General features: G+C 35.4%; 1 protein-coding gene and 1 pseudogene across 4 annotated transcripts in view; one reads left to right on the top strand and one right to left on the bottom strand.

Annotated features, from left to right (window-relative positions):
• CEP350 (centrosomal protein 350) overlaps nucleotides 1-16,089 on the top strand; it is a 150,115-nt gene that overhangs the window by 96,194 nt on the left and 37,832 nt on the right. For all 4 annotated transcript variants that reach the window (XM_019801310.2, XM_034666851.1, XM_019801309.2 and 1 more), the window contains 3 exons: nucleotides 1,453-1,610; nucleotides 10,121-10,320; nucleotides 15,278-15,489. In XM_019801310.2, the coding sequence (XP_019656869.1) occupies nucleotides 1,453-1,610; nucleotides 10,121-10,320; nucleotides 15,278-15,489 (570 nt within the window). The remainder of the gene's footprint in view (nucleotides 1-1,452; nucleotides 1,611-10,120; nucleotides 10,321-15,277; nucleotides 15,490-16,089) is intronic.
• Nucleotides 13,985-14,549, bottom strand: LOC105238345 (annotated as a pseudogene).

Genomic DNA, 16,089 nt, shown 5'->3' with positions numbered 1-16,089 from the left:
TGTAACCCATCTCCCATAACCACTGCCACCCCTTTTCCTCATGTGGATATCCTCACCATCCCTGGATTCTGACTCCCAAGTTAACTTGCCAACTCCTTGCCCTTTCTCTGTACTCTCCTTACACTTTCTGTACTCTGTGGGAATGCCACTTCACTCTTTTTGGCTTGGGACATACCATGTAGGACCACTCCCCTGTGGACATCCTCATTGTTCCACTTGAGTAATAACCCTCCTGTATTAGATGCCCTCCCTCTTCATCTTGCTTCAGTTGGGACACCCCACTCTTGGTCCCCTTGTCCACCTCTACCTTTGCATGGATCCCTACCTTGCTCTGTTCCATCTAAGGACTTTAGGACTGAATCGTTTAGGAAGCAGAAAGGGAAGTAGAAGGCTTCTGCTATGTGTATTGTTCAAAAAATAAGTATGGTCACAATTGTCCGTACTTCCTGAAAAGTTATGAGAATAAATGACTGTTTGTGGGAAAGACTTCCTTAAGCATTTAAAATTATTTTTTCCTCATGAGAAATAGTAAATCAAACCAATAGTTCTTTTTTTTTTTCCTAAGATTTTATTTATTTATTTGACAGAGAGAGAGACAGCCAGCGAGAGAAGGAACACAAGCAGGGGGAGTGGGAGAGGAAGAAGCAGGCTTCCAGCAGAGGAGCCTGATGTGGGGCTCGATCCCAGAACGCCAGGATCACGCCCTGAGCCGAAGGCAGACGCTTAACGACTGAGCCACCCAGGCGCCCCTAAACCAATAGTTCTAAATGTTTTCATTTTAAACTTTTTAATTTGAGAAAATATGGTTTTTCCCCTTAGAATTGGAAAGAAAAAAGATCCCTCAGTATTATTAAAACAAGTTTATGTGTTCCCTTCATTCTTATATCCATACATGTATATATAGTGTTTATATTCCTTTTGAGTGATTCAGTTTAAAAGAAATTAGGATAGTCAAATACTAGATTGCTAGTAGCAGAAGATTTTTTTATTTTTTTCAGTCTTTTAAAAAAATTATGCCTTAGAGGGTGCTTGGGTGGCTCAGTTGGTTAAGCGTTTGCCTTCGGCTCGGGTAGTGATCCCGCAGTCCTGGGATCAAGTCCTGAGTCGGGCTCCCTGCTCAGGGGGGAGTCTGCTTCTCCCCTTCCCTTTGCCCCTCCCCTGGCATGTGTGTTCTCTCTCTCTCTCTCTCTCTCAAATAAATAAAATTTAAAAAAAAGAAATCGTACTTTGTGATTATATATAAATATATGTAAGATATACATAACAAAATCTATACTTTAGCCATTTTTAAATGTGTGATATAATTTTGTCTTTTAAGTAATTCCTTAATTGCAGCTACTTTATAAATATGGTTTTGAGGATAAACTTAATTTTTAAACAACAATCTTTAAAGTCATTCTGAGGTCTTAATTTCCAGTAAAATTGTAAAACTTTACCCTCTTTTGTTTGCAGGACTCTCCTAGTGATGATGATACAAAGGATAATAAGGCAGCCAGTCCTGGTCCAGCTGACTTGGAGACCCGTAGTCCTTCCCCCATTTCAATCTCCAGCAGTGAAACTAGCAGCATTATGCAGAAACTGAAAAAAATGAGAAGCCGCATGGATGAAAAGTAATTTATTTTTATAAATATCTCCTGTTCACACTGAAAATTATAGCAACAAATATTTTTAATGTACTTCATTAGATTAGATTGATACAGTGTAATACTTTATGAATTCAGTAGCATTTTAGCAGATTTCTTAAATCATCCTGGAAGTCAATTAACTATAGGTCTTATTATAAGACAAATTTTCTTATTTTTAATACAGTTTTCTTATTTTAAAAACCATAGTAATTATACATATACCCAAGACAGTGTTTCCATCTTTCTTTTATTAAAAGCTAAAAGTAAGTGTGAAATTTATACCTTCCCTGAAATCTGAGAATATGTCTACTAACTTGGGAAAGCAATTAATGGTATATCCTGAGAGCTCATCCTGTGGCTCTCTAACCATTCTCACGCTTAGGTCAAATAGAAATTTTAACCTGTGAGGAGGTGTGGATTGCTCATTTGAAACCAGAAAAACTGAAGTTTTCCTGGGATGTTGAATGATTTGGCAGTCTACCATTCTTCTATAACATTTCTAAGTATTATTTTTTAAAGGCTCCTTTAAAGAAAGCTGCTTCTACTTAAATGTAGCTCAGTTGTATATCAGCGTTGACCATATAAAGTTACATTTATGTGAGAGTTCACTGTTCTGTGTATACATTTCATTAAATATGCTTGTGAAATATCTGCTTCTGGATCCTATCCTTGACATTATAACCTCTACCTTCTTTAAATACGAAAGACCCATTAAAATTTTTTGTTGACTGCTATTTTATTTTGTTAACAGTTTGAACTGCAGTTGTATCTTGATATCCTTTGTCAATGTACCACACATTACCAAATTTAATAATGCTTTAAATTTATGTGACATCAACCTATGATTTAATTAGTTTCTGAACAGCCAAGCAGTTGTAAATCAAACCTTACTAAGTAGGTACAGTGTTATATATTGGCACTTCATTGCTTAGTTAAATTGCATTTCATAACTTTAAAATACCTAAATTGGTTATGAAAATAAGTTTTAAAAAATAAATACAAATTTTTAAAATAGATATAAGGGGGTAAAACCAAGTATTTGTAAACGTGTAAATGTTCCTTTTGGATGAATCCATGGGATAGACTAAATAAGTTATGCTTTTTCATATAGGAATTTATTGAAATATAGACTAAAGATGCTTTCTTCCTTTCTTTCTTTCCTGATAATCTTTCCTTTCCCATAGTCTGTATAGGCATACTGTTTTTCTTCATTTATGTTTGAATTCAGAATAATCTCTCTCATGAATTTTTGTAACTGACTTGACATTTTATATATGCCTCCAAATGTCTTTGAATGGTAAATATTGGAGGAAAGACAGCTTCAGGGGTAATTTCTTCTTTAATCCCTTGCTCATCTATATTAGTAAGGTTCATTGCTGGTCTTTATGAATAATATTCTAATAATTTTAATCACATTTGTAGAAGAAACTGGTAATTCTAAATCTGTTTATGAGATGAGTCAGTTTATGTGGTGCTTATTTCAAATTTGGTTAAAGCTTTAAAAATTCTAAATAACAAATTGAAGATTACATTTGGTTTTGTTCCAAGTTTTATTAATTATTTTCTCAGAATCTGAAACATTAAACACTTGGAATTTTTGTATTATTATTCTACCTTCCTTTATCAGCTACTACAGGAACCATTTGAGCAATTTGTCAAAGAAATAGGCCTTGAGGTATTCAGGGACTTGATTTGTTGTTTGAAGCAATGCAGTTGTGTTTGTGGGTAGTGATGGGGTAGGGACAGCAGTGGCAAAGGAATTATTTTTAATGTTTTATGTTGGTGCTGAAATTTGAGGATAAACTGGAGTATTTTTCAAAATTAGCAATGCACTGTAAATGAAGGTTATTGTTATATTTTTTAATGTCGAGAACAAAATAATGTGAAAACTGTTTTTTAAATACCACTCAGATCACCAAAACTTTACAATTAGATTTCCTTGAACAGTACTGGAATGTCAGTAAATAAATGTCAATAAATAGAGTGAGTTAATTTTACAGTCATTTGCTACAGTAGACACCTAATAACAAAATCATTTGAGCCTTTGATACTAAACACTATTATTTGTTGTGTAGATTTGCAAAGGCAGTCTTCCAAGAGATTACTATTTTGTTGATATAAAATGCCCGTCAAAAAGCGGTCCTCCCTCAGTAAGTTTAGCTAACTTTTGAGAAGAACTTTTTCATTATATGTCATTGCTTATTGTTAACCCTCTGAACTCTGATTCTGTGACAAATATTTTTCTGAAACTATCAGACTATTCTTGGCTACAGTGAAAGATTTCCTTCTTTAACGTTTCACTGAGACAGCAATGCCTTTGTTAAAATTTCATTTCTAATCTGCGGCTTTTCCTGATCTTTTTATCGATCTGACATATATAAATAATTTCCATTTCTCAGTGCAGTGAAAAGCAAAAGAAATTAAAGTTGTGAAAAAGATTAGTCATAATGAATATATGCTTGCAAAAGCCACAGACTGAATAGCCCTCAGTCTTTTTGGTACTGTTGATAAATGAAATCTGAGTTCTGTTTATTACTGTGGGGGCATTATTTACAATATAAGTGCATTGTCTGTAATCCTAAAACATATATTCATGAAGAAAAAAACCATGCAATTGACTTTTTCTGTTAATTTGCCAGTTTGTTCCAGGAAAATTTTTTACTGAGCAAATGAAACAAAAAAGATGGGGTTATCTTCATCTTCACGTGTTAAAATAGGACACAGTGCGTTTTCTCTTTCATTTAATAGCAGCCGTTCTTCCATGTTATTTATTAAATATATACTTATTCTTAGCAATTATTTATTGGGAAATGTGTAAATGTGCTTGGTTCTGAGAAATATGAAGGTGAATCAAACATAAACCTTGCCCTTAAAAAGCATATGGTCTAAGTGGAAAAAAGAGCAAGTATCAATCCTGTGGAGAAGTGTATATAAATTAATTGCTAAGGAAGTTCAGAAGAGAAAGAAATTTTTACTGAAAAGAATATATCCAGTCAGTTTTCAGTGGATGAGTGTTCTGTGTTAAATATACTTTTGAATTATTAAGTACGTTAGAGCATAAGAAGAAGCAAAAAAAAAAAAAAAAAAATTCCACAAACATAAGTTATATTTTGGTTTGGTCACTGCAGACCAAGTTAGCATGGAAAAATGGGAGTCACAAAACTTCTCAAACATTCATTCTAAATATTTAAATACTTTATTTACTTAAAATTTAAGTATTTAAAAATATTCCCAGTTAGCTTAGAAACCATTAAAGGAGCAAGTTAACTTATTTGGTTTTAAATAATCATGAAGTTAAACAGATATTGTATGACATAGCTCTGTCTAACAAGATTTGTGGTATTGTCTGGTCAGAATTAAAATCTTCATTAATCTGCTGAGCTTAAAAAGTTAAGGATTTGCAGGAGAAGACTTTTCACTTTCGTTAGAATTCTTTAAAAATGTACTAAATACTGTTGCCTTAAATTAGAATTTGCCAGTATTTTTTTTTTTTAAGTAGGCTCCATGCCCAGCATGGAGCCCAAAGTGGGGCTTGAACTGGCAACCTTGAGCTCAAGACCTGAGCTGAGATCAAGAGTCGGTCACTTAACAACTGAGCCACCCAGGCACCTCTGCCTTAAATTAGAAATATAATTTATTACAAGGTTCTAGTCTAAGTGTGGTAGCTGAATAAACCCTGATAGCCTGATAATGGTTTTATTTTCTTTACTTCCTAGGTTAGAAATAACGTACCTGCATTTTGTTTAAGTATATGCAAATTATTAGACAATTTTAGGTAATAGAATAAATTTTGGTTAGGAAAAAAATACAAGACTACATTTTCTTTTCTCTTTTTTTTAAGATTTATTTATTTTTGAGAGAGAAAGGGTATGCGCGTGTAGGGGGTGAGTGAGCGGGAGGGGCTTGGGCAGAGGGAGAGAATCTCAAGCAGACTCCCTCCTGAGCATGGAGCCCAAAATGGGCTCGATTTCATGACCCTGAGATAAACACTGTGTTTCATTTTTATTTATCATAATATAGACTTAATTTTTGGTCCAGAAAGAATTTTCAAGTGATATAAAGTATTAGTTTTTTGTTTAGTTTGTTTAATATCTTTCAGAGTCAAATTATTTTACAACTCAAAATTTCATTTAAAATTTACATGATAATTTTGATCTTTCAAATGATAGCATAGTTTTATAATGGGTTGGAACACAATCTACAGTTATACTAGCTCAATGGAAAAAAAAGTTCTCATTTATGTTACATGGTCTAGCAGTGTGTTGAGGTATTTAAAAAAGTGTGAGGAGGTACTTGGAGAAAGAAAGCATTATAAACTGCTGGAACTAGAAATGCTCTTAGAGAAGTCATTTAGTGTAGTACCTTGGTTTCACAGGAAGAAATTGAGGCCATGGAGAGAAGTAACTCGTCCCAGGTAACACACAGAGCTAGAACTAGGACCCTGCTCTCTGGATGTCAGCCAGCCAATAAGTTAAGTTAGCATATCTGCTTTCAATCGCATAGGGTTTTTTTTTCCTTCTTTTTTTTAAATAAGCATATAATGTATTATTTGTACCCCTCTTGCATAGGTTTTTTTTTCTTTTTTTTTTAATTATTTGTACCCCTGTCAGGGGTACAATTCTGTGATAACCTCATAGTTTGTTTTTTTTAAACTACAGTGATGACTTACAGTTATCTCAATAGAAATTGACCCTTGTAAATAGGATCTATTTAAATTGGAAAAGTGTTCAGTGGCTGATTACTGGGCTTGAATAGCTGCATAGTTCAAGTTTAGAGTGCGAAAGTGTGACTTTAAAAGAGAACCAGGGTGGCTCGGTCAGTTAAGTCAAGTCTGACTCTTAGTTTTGGCTCACGTCATGATCTCAGGGTGGTGAGATTGAGCCCTGTGTTGGACTCTGCGCTTAGCGTGGAGTCGTCTTGTCCCTCTCCCTCTGCTCCTCCCCCTGCACACACGTGCCCTCACTCTTTCTGTCCCTCTGTCTCATAAATAAATTTTTAAAAAGAGAATTACTCATGAATTTCTTAAGATTAAACATCATAAGAACACAGTGATTTACATACTAGATTAAATCTATTATGTCTAATCCTACCCAATCCAGTGTTTTGTTACCGTCAGAAGCCTTGCCGGGGGATGCCTTGACACCAGCCATTAAGCATGTTATCAGCGTTTTCTGTTAGTAGGCATTTATGTCACCATCATTCACAAATTTTGTTTATTTGTGCAGCATCTTGAAGAATTGTCAACTCTAGTGTGAAGTACTGCTTCTTTTATTTCAACTTTATCTTATTTAGCTTTTAAAGGGCACTATTTCTAGAATATACATAAGGAACATATGTTTCTGGGAAGAAGTTTTAACTTCAAGTTAAACTTTTCTTACACTATTTCTTTTTTTTTTTTTTTAAAGATTTTATTTATTTATTCGACAGAGATAGAGACAGCCAGCGAGAGAGGGAACAAGCAGGGGGAGTGGGAGAGGAAGAAGCAGGCTCACAGCAGAAGAGCCTGATGTGGGGCTCCGATCCCACAACGCAGGGATCACGCCCTGAGCCGAAGGCAGACGCCCAACCGCGGTGCCACCCAGGCGCCCCTTCTTACACTATTTCTTAAACTATTTTCTTTCCTTTTTCTGTTAGCTATTTCTTTTGTTGTTCATTTCTAACTTAGAGCTTTTAAAAATGCTTAATCCTTATAAATGAAAAATAAATGGTCAGTACTTGTTCTAGTAGAGAAAATTATTAGTCTCTGTATTGGGCCAGACAAATTTAAATTGTAATTTCTTTTTACAGTTTATTTTACATGTTCCAATACTATTCTACTTTTTGTACTAGGTCATGCATGCATTTAGCAGTTATATACTTAAGAGGGTGGGTGATATTTAAATATTATGAATAGATTTTTTTGGACCTTTTGCTGAGTACATTTGTTTTTGTGTAATATTTTGATAATTAGCATCAAAATAAGTTTGTTATACATTCATAAAGAATGGCAAGGAAGATTGCAGTGTCTTACTAAAATTTGGCAAAATTGTTTTTCCTTGAATTTCAGTGCAGAAAATCAAGGCAATCCACATATGAATGTGTGTGTGTATGTGTGTGTATATGTAGAAGTAAATGAAGGGGAGATGAAATATTAAGTTGTATGTGGGGAAACAAACATTGAAATAGTCTGTGTATCTAAAGATACATGTATACGCAAGATTGTATATACTTTTTAAAATCCAAAGGAATAGCTGGATTTATACCTAGATTTTCTCACTTCTGTGACATACTGATATTATTCCTTGCCCTTCGAAGGCAAAAAATGTTGCCTTGATCTACAGGTTATTGTTGTGTGCATGTGAACAGAAGCATGCTCTGTCAAAGAGAACCAACCTTTCAACCTATTAGTAGACTTATTTATCCTCTGAAATATATATATTTATATATGTAAATAAATGATCTACTTACTATTTATAAAGAAGAGAATTTTCTACTTTTATCACTTTAACATATGAAATTTTCTTCTTTTAACCTTATGATTGAGCTGTCCTTAGCATGATTTCTTTTTAACCAGGAGTACTTATTGTGACTAGCTTAGTTTATTCTTAATGATGCATTCCAATATTTTATAGAATGGATATTGTATTTCAATCTTATTAAAGTGGGCCTTTGTTAAATATAAAGCAAGATATCTCCAGTAGGTCCTATAAGCAGTCAAATTCTATGCTATAGAGGTGAAAAAGATGTTTTTAACTCTAAATTTATTTTCTAAATTATTATTTTCAAGCTAGATCACAATGGTAAAGGTTAAGTAAGGCAAACGTAGTGGTTTTTATTTAATTTTAAGCTTAAAATATCTGACAAGGTACAGATATAAAAATCATTTGCTCAGGAGTATATATGTGTGTAGAATTGCTGATGTACTAGGTTCACAGCCATAATTGTTGTACTCCATGTTAAAGCTTATGGGAAAACTTATTTAGCGCCATACTGTACTTCTCATAACTTTATTCGCATACAAGTAAATTTACCTGAAACTATAGGTGATGATTAAGCAACATCTGAGGAGAAAGGCATGCTTATTCAGAAATCGGTAAGATCTATAATAGTACATGTTTTATATGTCACACAGAGTATAACTCTTGCTTTAACTGAGTAGCTTATAATGTTATTCAGGAAGCATATTAAAAGTTCTCCGCTCAGCTCTTTTGCTTTTCCTTTCACATTCTTTCTGCCTCTTGATCTCTTGGTTTTAAAATCTTCCTCCTTATTTTGTAGACACTGCTCTCCTGTTCACTACTTCTTCTCTGTCTTTACGTCTCACCACTGGGCCTCTCTCAGTGTCTGTTTTCCCAACCTTCATCCCAAATTCCAGCTGTATATCTACAACCAGTTGGTCAGGTAACTTTGCACCTTTTTCAGTGCACTCTTTGATAGAGCATGCTCTGTTCTTTTTGTTTGTTTTGTTTGCTTTTTTCTTTTTTTTTTTCTTAACAGCCTGGGGGCCTCTTGTCAAATGTCCCATAGATTATTTTTGTTTCCACATTATTTTGACATGCTGATTGTTTAAGAAGTGGAATGACAGTTTTTGTTCTTTTTATGAAGTGTTTGTTGGATGTGTGAATGCATTTTTGTTGATTAGCCACCAGTACAGATCTAACACCAATAATATGAGCAGCCCACCTTTTATTTAGCTTTGGCATCTACCTATGAGAAGAGTTTAGTAGTAGCTTTTTAACTACTTAGATAACTTTTTCCTAAGTCATTAATTTCTCTTAACCCTTTGGAGCTAAGATATATTGGGCTATTTAATTTCAGAGATTGGGTTAAATTGAGAAATTTGAGACATTGGTTGCATCCTTTCACATAAGTAAATAATTAGTTATGTTTATAAGCATAAGGCATCTGACTGTGGTGCTCAGTGTTCTCTCCATAATGATCACCTCACTTTGCATCTCTTAGGCAGTGGGGACCAAAGAGTGGTGTAGTGATACCTGAAATAAAACCAGACTGAATTTGAAAGTAAAAGTCAAAAAGGGACATGAACATGTCTTTTTTGTTTGCTTGCTTGTTTGGGGGCTTTGAGATTTGTTTTTTTGTTGTTGTTTTAGTCTTTGTTGTTTTGGGTTTGGGTTTGTGTGTTTTCTGGTATGAACCTTCAGAATAAATTCCTTATATCTTCTGTTATGAAAAAGAGTCACCTATGAGAAGTGAATGTGTAAGTTAAGTATTATCAGCCATGGATGTCCAGATATTCTGAAGATTTTCTTTTCTAAATTTGCCACTGTTTTTCTTTTGCTAATCTTTACAAACAATTACAAGTAAAACATAAATTCTTTTGTTTTCTGAATAAGTTGACTCATCAAAGCTTCTGTTATTTCAAAGTTTTTTCAAAGGAGTTGTATGAATGTCCTGTTTTTACACAGCTTGTTGATAAGGCAATGAGTGGTAGAGCTCTCAGAGTGATTTCTGCCCATAGATTTGTTCTCTGACTGTTCTTCATGGTGTGACCATAGGTTTTTGACAAAGCGAGAGCAAAAACTAATGCAACGGCGACAACATGCAGAGGAGCTTCTCGAGTGGAAGCGACGTTTGGATGCAGAGGAAGCAGAAATTCGTCAAATGGAAAAACAAGCTTTGGCTGCCTGGGACAAAGAATTAATAAAACCTAAAACTCCTAGGAAAGAACTTGAGGACGAGAGAACAGAACAGAAAGGTAATAAATACTAACTCTGTTCAGACTACAAACCAAAGCCTAAGATAACTGGAAGATTTACTTAATTATTTTTAAAAGGTGAATGATTAAGTGTGAAGAAGGCAATCCAGTTGCAAATGCCGCAAACATTGGAAATATGAGAATATTGTGAATAACTTTATGCTAATATACTTGAAAACTTAAAAGAAATGGGTAAATTCCATGAAGTGGAAATGGGTTATTCCATGACCAGGGAGGGTTTAACACACTCTTAAAAATTGGTAATGTGGCAAATTACTTAAACAGGTTGTGGGGGGGAAGATTACATGACATCTTGATGGATTTAGAAAAGGTACTCGATAAAATCCAAAAAGCATTTGTAATAAATTTCAGATAAAGTAGCAATAGCAGGGAGCTTTCTTTACCTGATCTAGGATATCAATTAACAAAAATGAAAAACCAAACCTACAGCAAGGTACCATACTTAATGGTAAAACAGAAAACATTCCCTTTGCATTTGGAAATAAGACAAAGATGCTTTTATTTTTCACCTAAGGAGTGAAAGAAAGAAGCAGAACTCACTATTACAGATTTTAAAGCTGTGCACATAGAAAATCGAGCATTTACATGTCAGTTATTAGAATTAACAAGTGAGTTTAGCATTGTTGCTGGATATAAAATTAATAAACAAAATTCAGATACATGTCTATAGAGCAGCAGAAGTTGGTTAGAAAATCTAATATAGAAATAAAAAATATGAAGTATTAGAAATAAATTAAAAAATATACAAGATCTTTATGGAGAAAACTTTAGAATTTTATTAGGAGACATTAGAGAAGACCAAAATATATAGAATGCTTTTCCATACTCACAGATTCAGTGTCATAAAGATGTTAATTCTGCCTGAACTTACAGATTCAAGACAATTTATATCAGAAACCCAGCAAGATTTCTTCATAGGTTTTGACGAGCTCATTTTAAAATTTATGTGAAATAACAAAGGAACAAAAAGTAAAGACACTGCTAAAGAAGAACCACAAAATGGAGAAATTACTTTACTACATAACAAAATTTGTAAAAGTGCAGTAATTAAAATGGGATTATTTGCAGAGATAGACGAAAAGACTATGAAACAGCCCAGAAAAAGACTCATGCATATATGGAAAGTTGACTTTTGACACAGGTAACTTTACAGAGCAGTGAGGAAAGGAGAGACTCTCCAATAAATTTTGGGGGCAGGGAAAAATGAATTGGATCCCTACATTGACAATCTAGAAAGATTCAGCTAAAGGATTAAAAAAAAAAGGCTTAAATCTAAAAATTAGAATTTTAGAACTTTTGCAGGACCATGGAAGAGACTAGCTATACGACATCAAATGGAGGGAAAGATTTCTTTAACATGTTATACAAAGCAAAACCATAAAGGGAAAGATCAATAAATTTGACTTCAATAAATTAAGAATTTCTCTTCATTAATATACCATAAAAAAAGTAAAACAACAAAATAAAAAGGTATCTGTAACACATACAACTGTCAAAGGAATAGTATAAGAATATGCAAGCAACTCCTATGAATCAAAAATATAATGACACATACATTTTTTAAAATGGGCAAAAGAACAGATAATTCACAAATGAAGAACTCCAAATTATCAATAAACATCTGAAAAGATGTTCAACTTTATTAGTAATCCGGCATTGAAACCATAAAGCAATACTATTTCATGCCTGTATCCATTTCCTAGGGCTGCTGTAACAAATTACTGTAAATTTGTTAGCTTAAAAAAAAATATGTGTGTTAATTTTATTCTATCACTTCTAGAGGCCAGAAGTATAAAAGCAAGGTGTTGGCAGCACTGTGCTCCCTCTCAAGGTTCCAGGGAACAATTCTTCCTCCTCAAGCTTGTGGTGGCTGTGCTGTAGGCATTCCTTGCGTCTGCCTAACTCTAGTCTCACACTGTTCTGTCCTCCAGGTCTGTCTGCTCCTCTTTTGTCTCATAAGGAAACTTGTCAGTGGAGATCCTGCCATTGTTTTAAAAAATATTTTATTTATTTCAGAGAGAGCATGTACATACACAAGCATGTGAGCAGCTGCCGGGGGTGGGGGCTGGGAGCAGATTCAGAGGGAGAATCCCAAGCAGACTCTGAACTAAGCACAGAGCCCATCGCGGGGCTCAGTCCCACAACCCTGAGGTAATGACCTGAGCCAAACTCAAGAGTCGGTTGCCTAACCAACTGAGCCACCCAGGCACCCCTTGTCATGACATCCTTAATTACATCTGCAAGGACCTTTTTTCAAACTAAGACTACATTCATAGGTTCTGGGGGTTAAGACATGGACATATCTTTTTGAGGGGCATCATTCAACCCTTTCACAATACCTGTCAAACCTGTTGGTATGTAAGTAGAACAAGGAGCTTCTGGTATATTAATTGTTAAACCTAGTTTGATAAACAGGTTGGAAAAAGAGGCATTAAAGCTAATTGAGGGCTGCTTGGGTGGCTCAGTTGGTTGAGCCTCCAACTCTTGATTTTGTCTCCGGTCATGATCTCAGGGTCGTAAGATTGAGCCCTACATCAGGTTCTGCACTGAGCCTGCTTAAGATTCTCTCTCTGCCCCTCCCCCCTCTTGTGCTCATGCTCACTCTCTCTTAAAATAAATAAAAAGTAAAAGCAATCGATAAAAGAATAAAAGTGAGGTACACGTATCCTACAATTCAGTGGTTGCAATCCCAAGTATGAATCCTAGAGCAGTGGTTCTTAAAGTATGGCCGGTGAAACTCTGGGGGAGGCCCTGAGATCCTTTCAGAGGGTCTAGGAGGTCAAAATTATTTTTATAATAATACTAACATGTTGTTTGCCTTTTTCACTTTGTTGACATTACACTGATGTAGCAAATATAATGGTGGGTAAAATTGCTGGTGCCTCAGCATGAATCAAGGCAGTGGCACCAAACTGTGTTAGTAGACATTGTATTCTTTACCACTTTGCACTAATGATAACATGCCAGTTTTATGTAAGATTGTCCTTAAATAAGTATTTACAAATATGAATTTTGTTGAATCTCAACCTCTGAGTATTTATCTTTTTAATATTTTGTGTGACAAAATAGGAAATACACATAAAGCACTTGCGTGTGCCGAAGAATAGTGGTTACCTTGAAGAAAAGCACTTAATGCAGTGATTTGAATTGTAAGCTGAACTAGCCATTTTTTTTATCGAGCACCATTTTTACTTAAATGACTGAAAACCATGGTTACTTATACTTAGGTATTTGGCCAATAGTTTCTCAGAAATAAATGAAGCAACTCTGACTCTTCAAGGAGAACAAGTATTTATTGCGAGTGATAAAATTGAAGCTTTCAAGTGAAAGTTTAGGATTTTAGAAATGCTGTTTTCCCCATTGTGAGCTGGACCGCTTTCCAGTACTTAAAATACTTTCCTGATATGTTGGGTGATGATATTAATCAGTATCATCTTTTCTTTTCTTTCTTTTTTTTGGGGGGGGGGAGAAAAATCACTATTCTAACTAATTCACAAATAAAAACGTCACAAAAGGTGATTTAAGGAGGCACACAAACATCTTCCCAGCCCCAAACTCAGACCATCTCAATGAACTTCTATATAGTAAGAACTCCCTTTTTCATTCCAGTTCTGAAGAAAACTGTATTTAATGATGGAGAGGTTTAACTGGTGGCTTTATACTTTATATATTCACTGTTAGTTATATTTTTATGTTTAACTTGGTCATGAGAGATGATTTTTCATATCTTCAGTCTGAACTTCTTGATGAGATTAATCCATTTGCACATCTGCACTGTTTCAGCACCTCGCTGAAACCTTCACAAAGCTTAAGGTTGCCCTGGTTCTGGGCACACTCCAGAAACTGTTTCATCTCCTAGTGGCATGGGCCAAACTGCTACTACTGCTGCTGGTATGCTGGCTGGGTTCCCTGAGGCTCCTGGTAAGTGATGTCAGGCCTTGAAGGCTAAGCATCACTTCCTCCACTGAAGCCCCCTGTGATGGGTGCCCGGCAGCAGAGCCCACGGCCACACCAGCTGCAGTGGTTGCCATTCGGGCCATGAGACCTGGCCACCAGAGTGCCACAGCTGGTGAGCCACCAGCAGGTGGCGGAGGTGCTGCTGGTGGCAGAGCCGCTGGCACTGGTCTAGGCACAGCGCCCATCTGAAGTGCCTGGCTGGATGGCGGGGCGGCCATGCGGGAGGTGCAGCTCCAGCTTCTACGCGGCATGGTTACTTGCAGAGCACCTCGGCCTCTAGAAGTCTGAGATTCGGCCCAGAATCATCTTTTCATATTATATGATGAAATGTGTCAGCATTGGGAAGATCTTAATAACTCAGTGAACCAATGTTTTCCACATGACCAGTGATGATTTAGAAAAATCATGCATGAGTAAAAAAATCCATTGAAAGTGCAGAGTTGACCAAAGGATTATAATGTTAATAGATCACAAGAAGTTTATTCATACGACTTCAGATTCCACATTACAGGTAACATGTAGGAAACTACCAATTGTCAAGTTTTGGTGTAACATCAAAAAAGAATATCCACAATTATCTATAAAGACTATTGGAATACTCTTCCCTTTCTAATTACATATATTCTTAGTGAGGCCAGATTTTCTGCATATGCTTCAACCAAAACAACATATAGCCACAGATTGCAGACAGAAGCAGATATGAGAATCCAACTTTCTTCTGTTAAGCCTTAAAGATATTTTTAAAAATGTAAAACAATTCCTCTGAGGACTTTTAACTAAGCCCTTCTCTCAATGTGCATCAGTCAAAATTCTTCGACTAATAGACTTTATAGTAATGTGATTCATTAAGTGATGAGGTTAAAAATTATGTCTAAATGCAACAAGTGAAATTATGCAAAAAGCAAATGCAAAGTATAATAGTTGAACATTTCTTTTGACCAAGATTGTGGACTTTTTCTTGTTTTTACTCTCTCTGTAGAAACAGCAAGTGAAGCAGGATCTCCAGTACCTTCCTACTCTCACCTACACAGTGAAAGCTCTGTTCCGGAAGAATTGGGCAGCCCTGCCGTTGGGTATATGCCATCTGAGTCTGTAGTTCAGGAGCAGCCGGGGAGTCCAGATCATAGTGTACTTACTGAAGAAATGGTTTTTTCACAAGAACTGGAGTCGTCTTCTTCTCCTAGTAAACATGTAAGTTAATATATATTGAATCCTGAAGACTTCTGTAGACAAAAGCCTGTCTAAAAAGTATATTATTAACAGTTGTTTTTTTTTAACAGTTATATTCTTGCAATTCATGACAGTGTTGACTATCGCCCATACCTGTAACATATAGTATATGACATTTGAACAGGAGTAAAGATTTTCATTGAATTCTAAAGATTTATAAATATATGAATTTTAGCTTTAGTGGCAGTTATTATTAAGTCTAGTATTGAGAGGATAGGAACTTCTAAAATCTTTTAAGATTTTTATCTATTTATTTGAGAGAGAGTAAGCGTGAAAAAGCACAAGCCGGGGTTGGGGGAAACACTAGAGGAAGAGGGAGATGCAGGGGCTCGATCCCAGGATTCTGGGATCACAACCTGAGCCAAAGGCAGACACTTAACTGATGGAGGCACCCAAGTACCCCAGGAACTTCTAAAATTTTGAAAAGATAATTTAAGGTTGGGGCACCTGGCTGGCTCAGCCAGTAGAACACGTGACTCTTGATCTTGGGGTCATGAGTTTGAGCTCCACGTAGGGTGGAGCGATTACTTAAAAAAATAAAACTTAAAAAAAAAAGATATT

Source organism: Ailuropoda melanoleuca, chromosome 8 (genome assembly GCF_002007445.2).
Source record: "Ailuropoda melanoleuca isolate Jingjing chromosome 8, ASM200744v2, whole genome shotgun sequence".
Taxonomy (NCBI): domain Eukaryota; kingdom Metazoa; phylum Chordata; class Mammalia; order Carnivora; family Ursidae; genus Ailuropoda; species Ailuropoda melanoleuca.
Note: the sequence above shows the minus strand (reverse complement) of the source record. Positions and strands in the feature narration are given on the sequence as shown.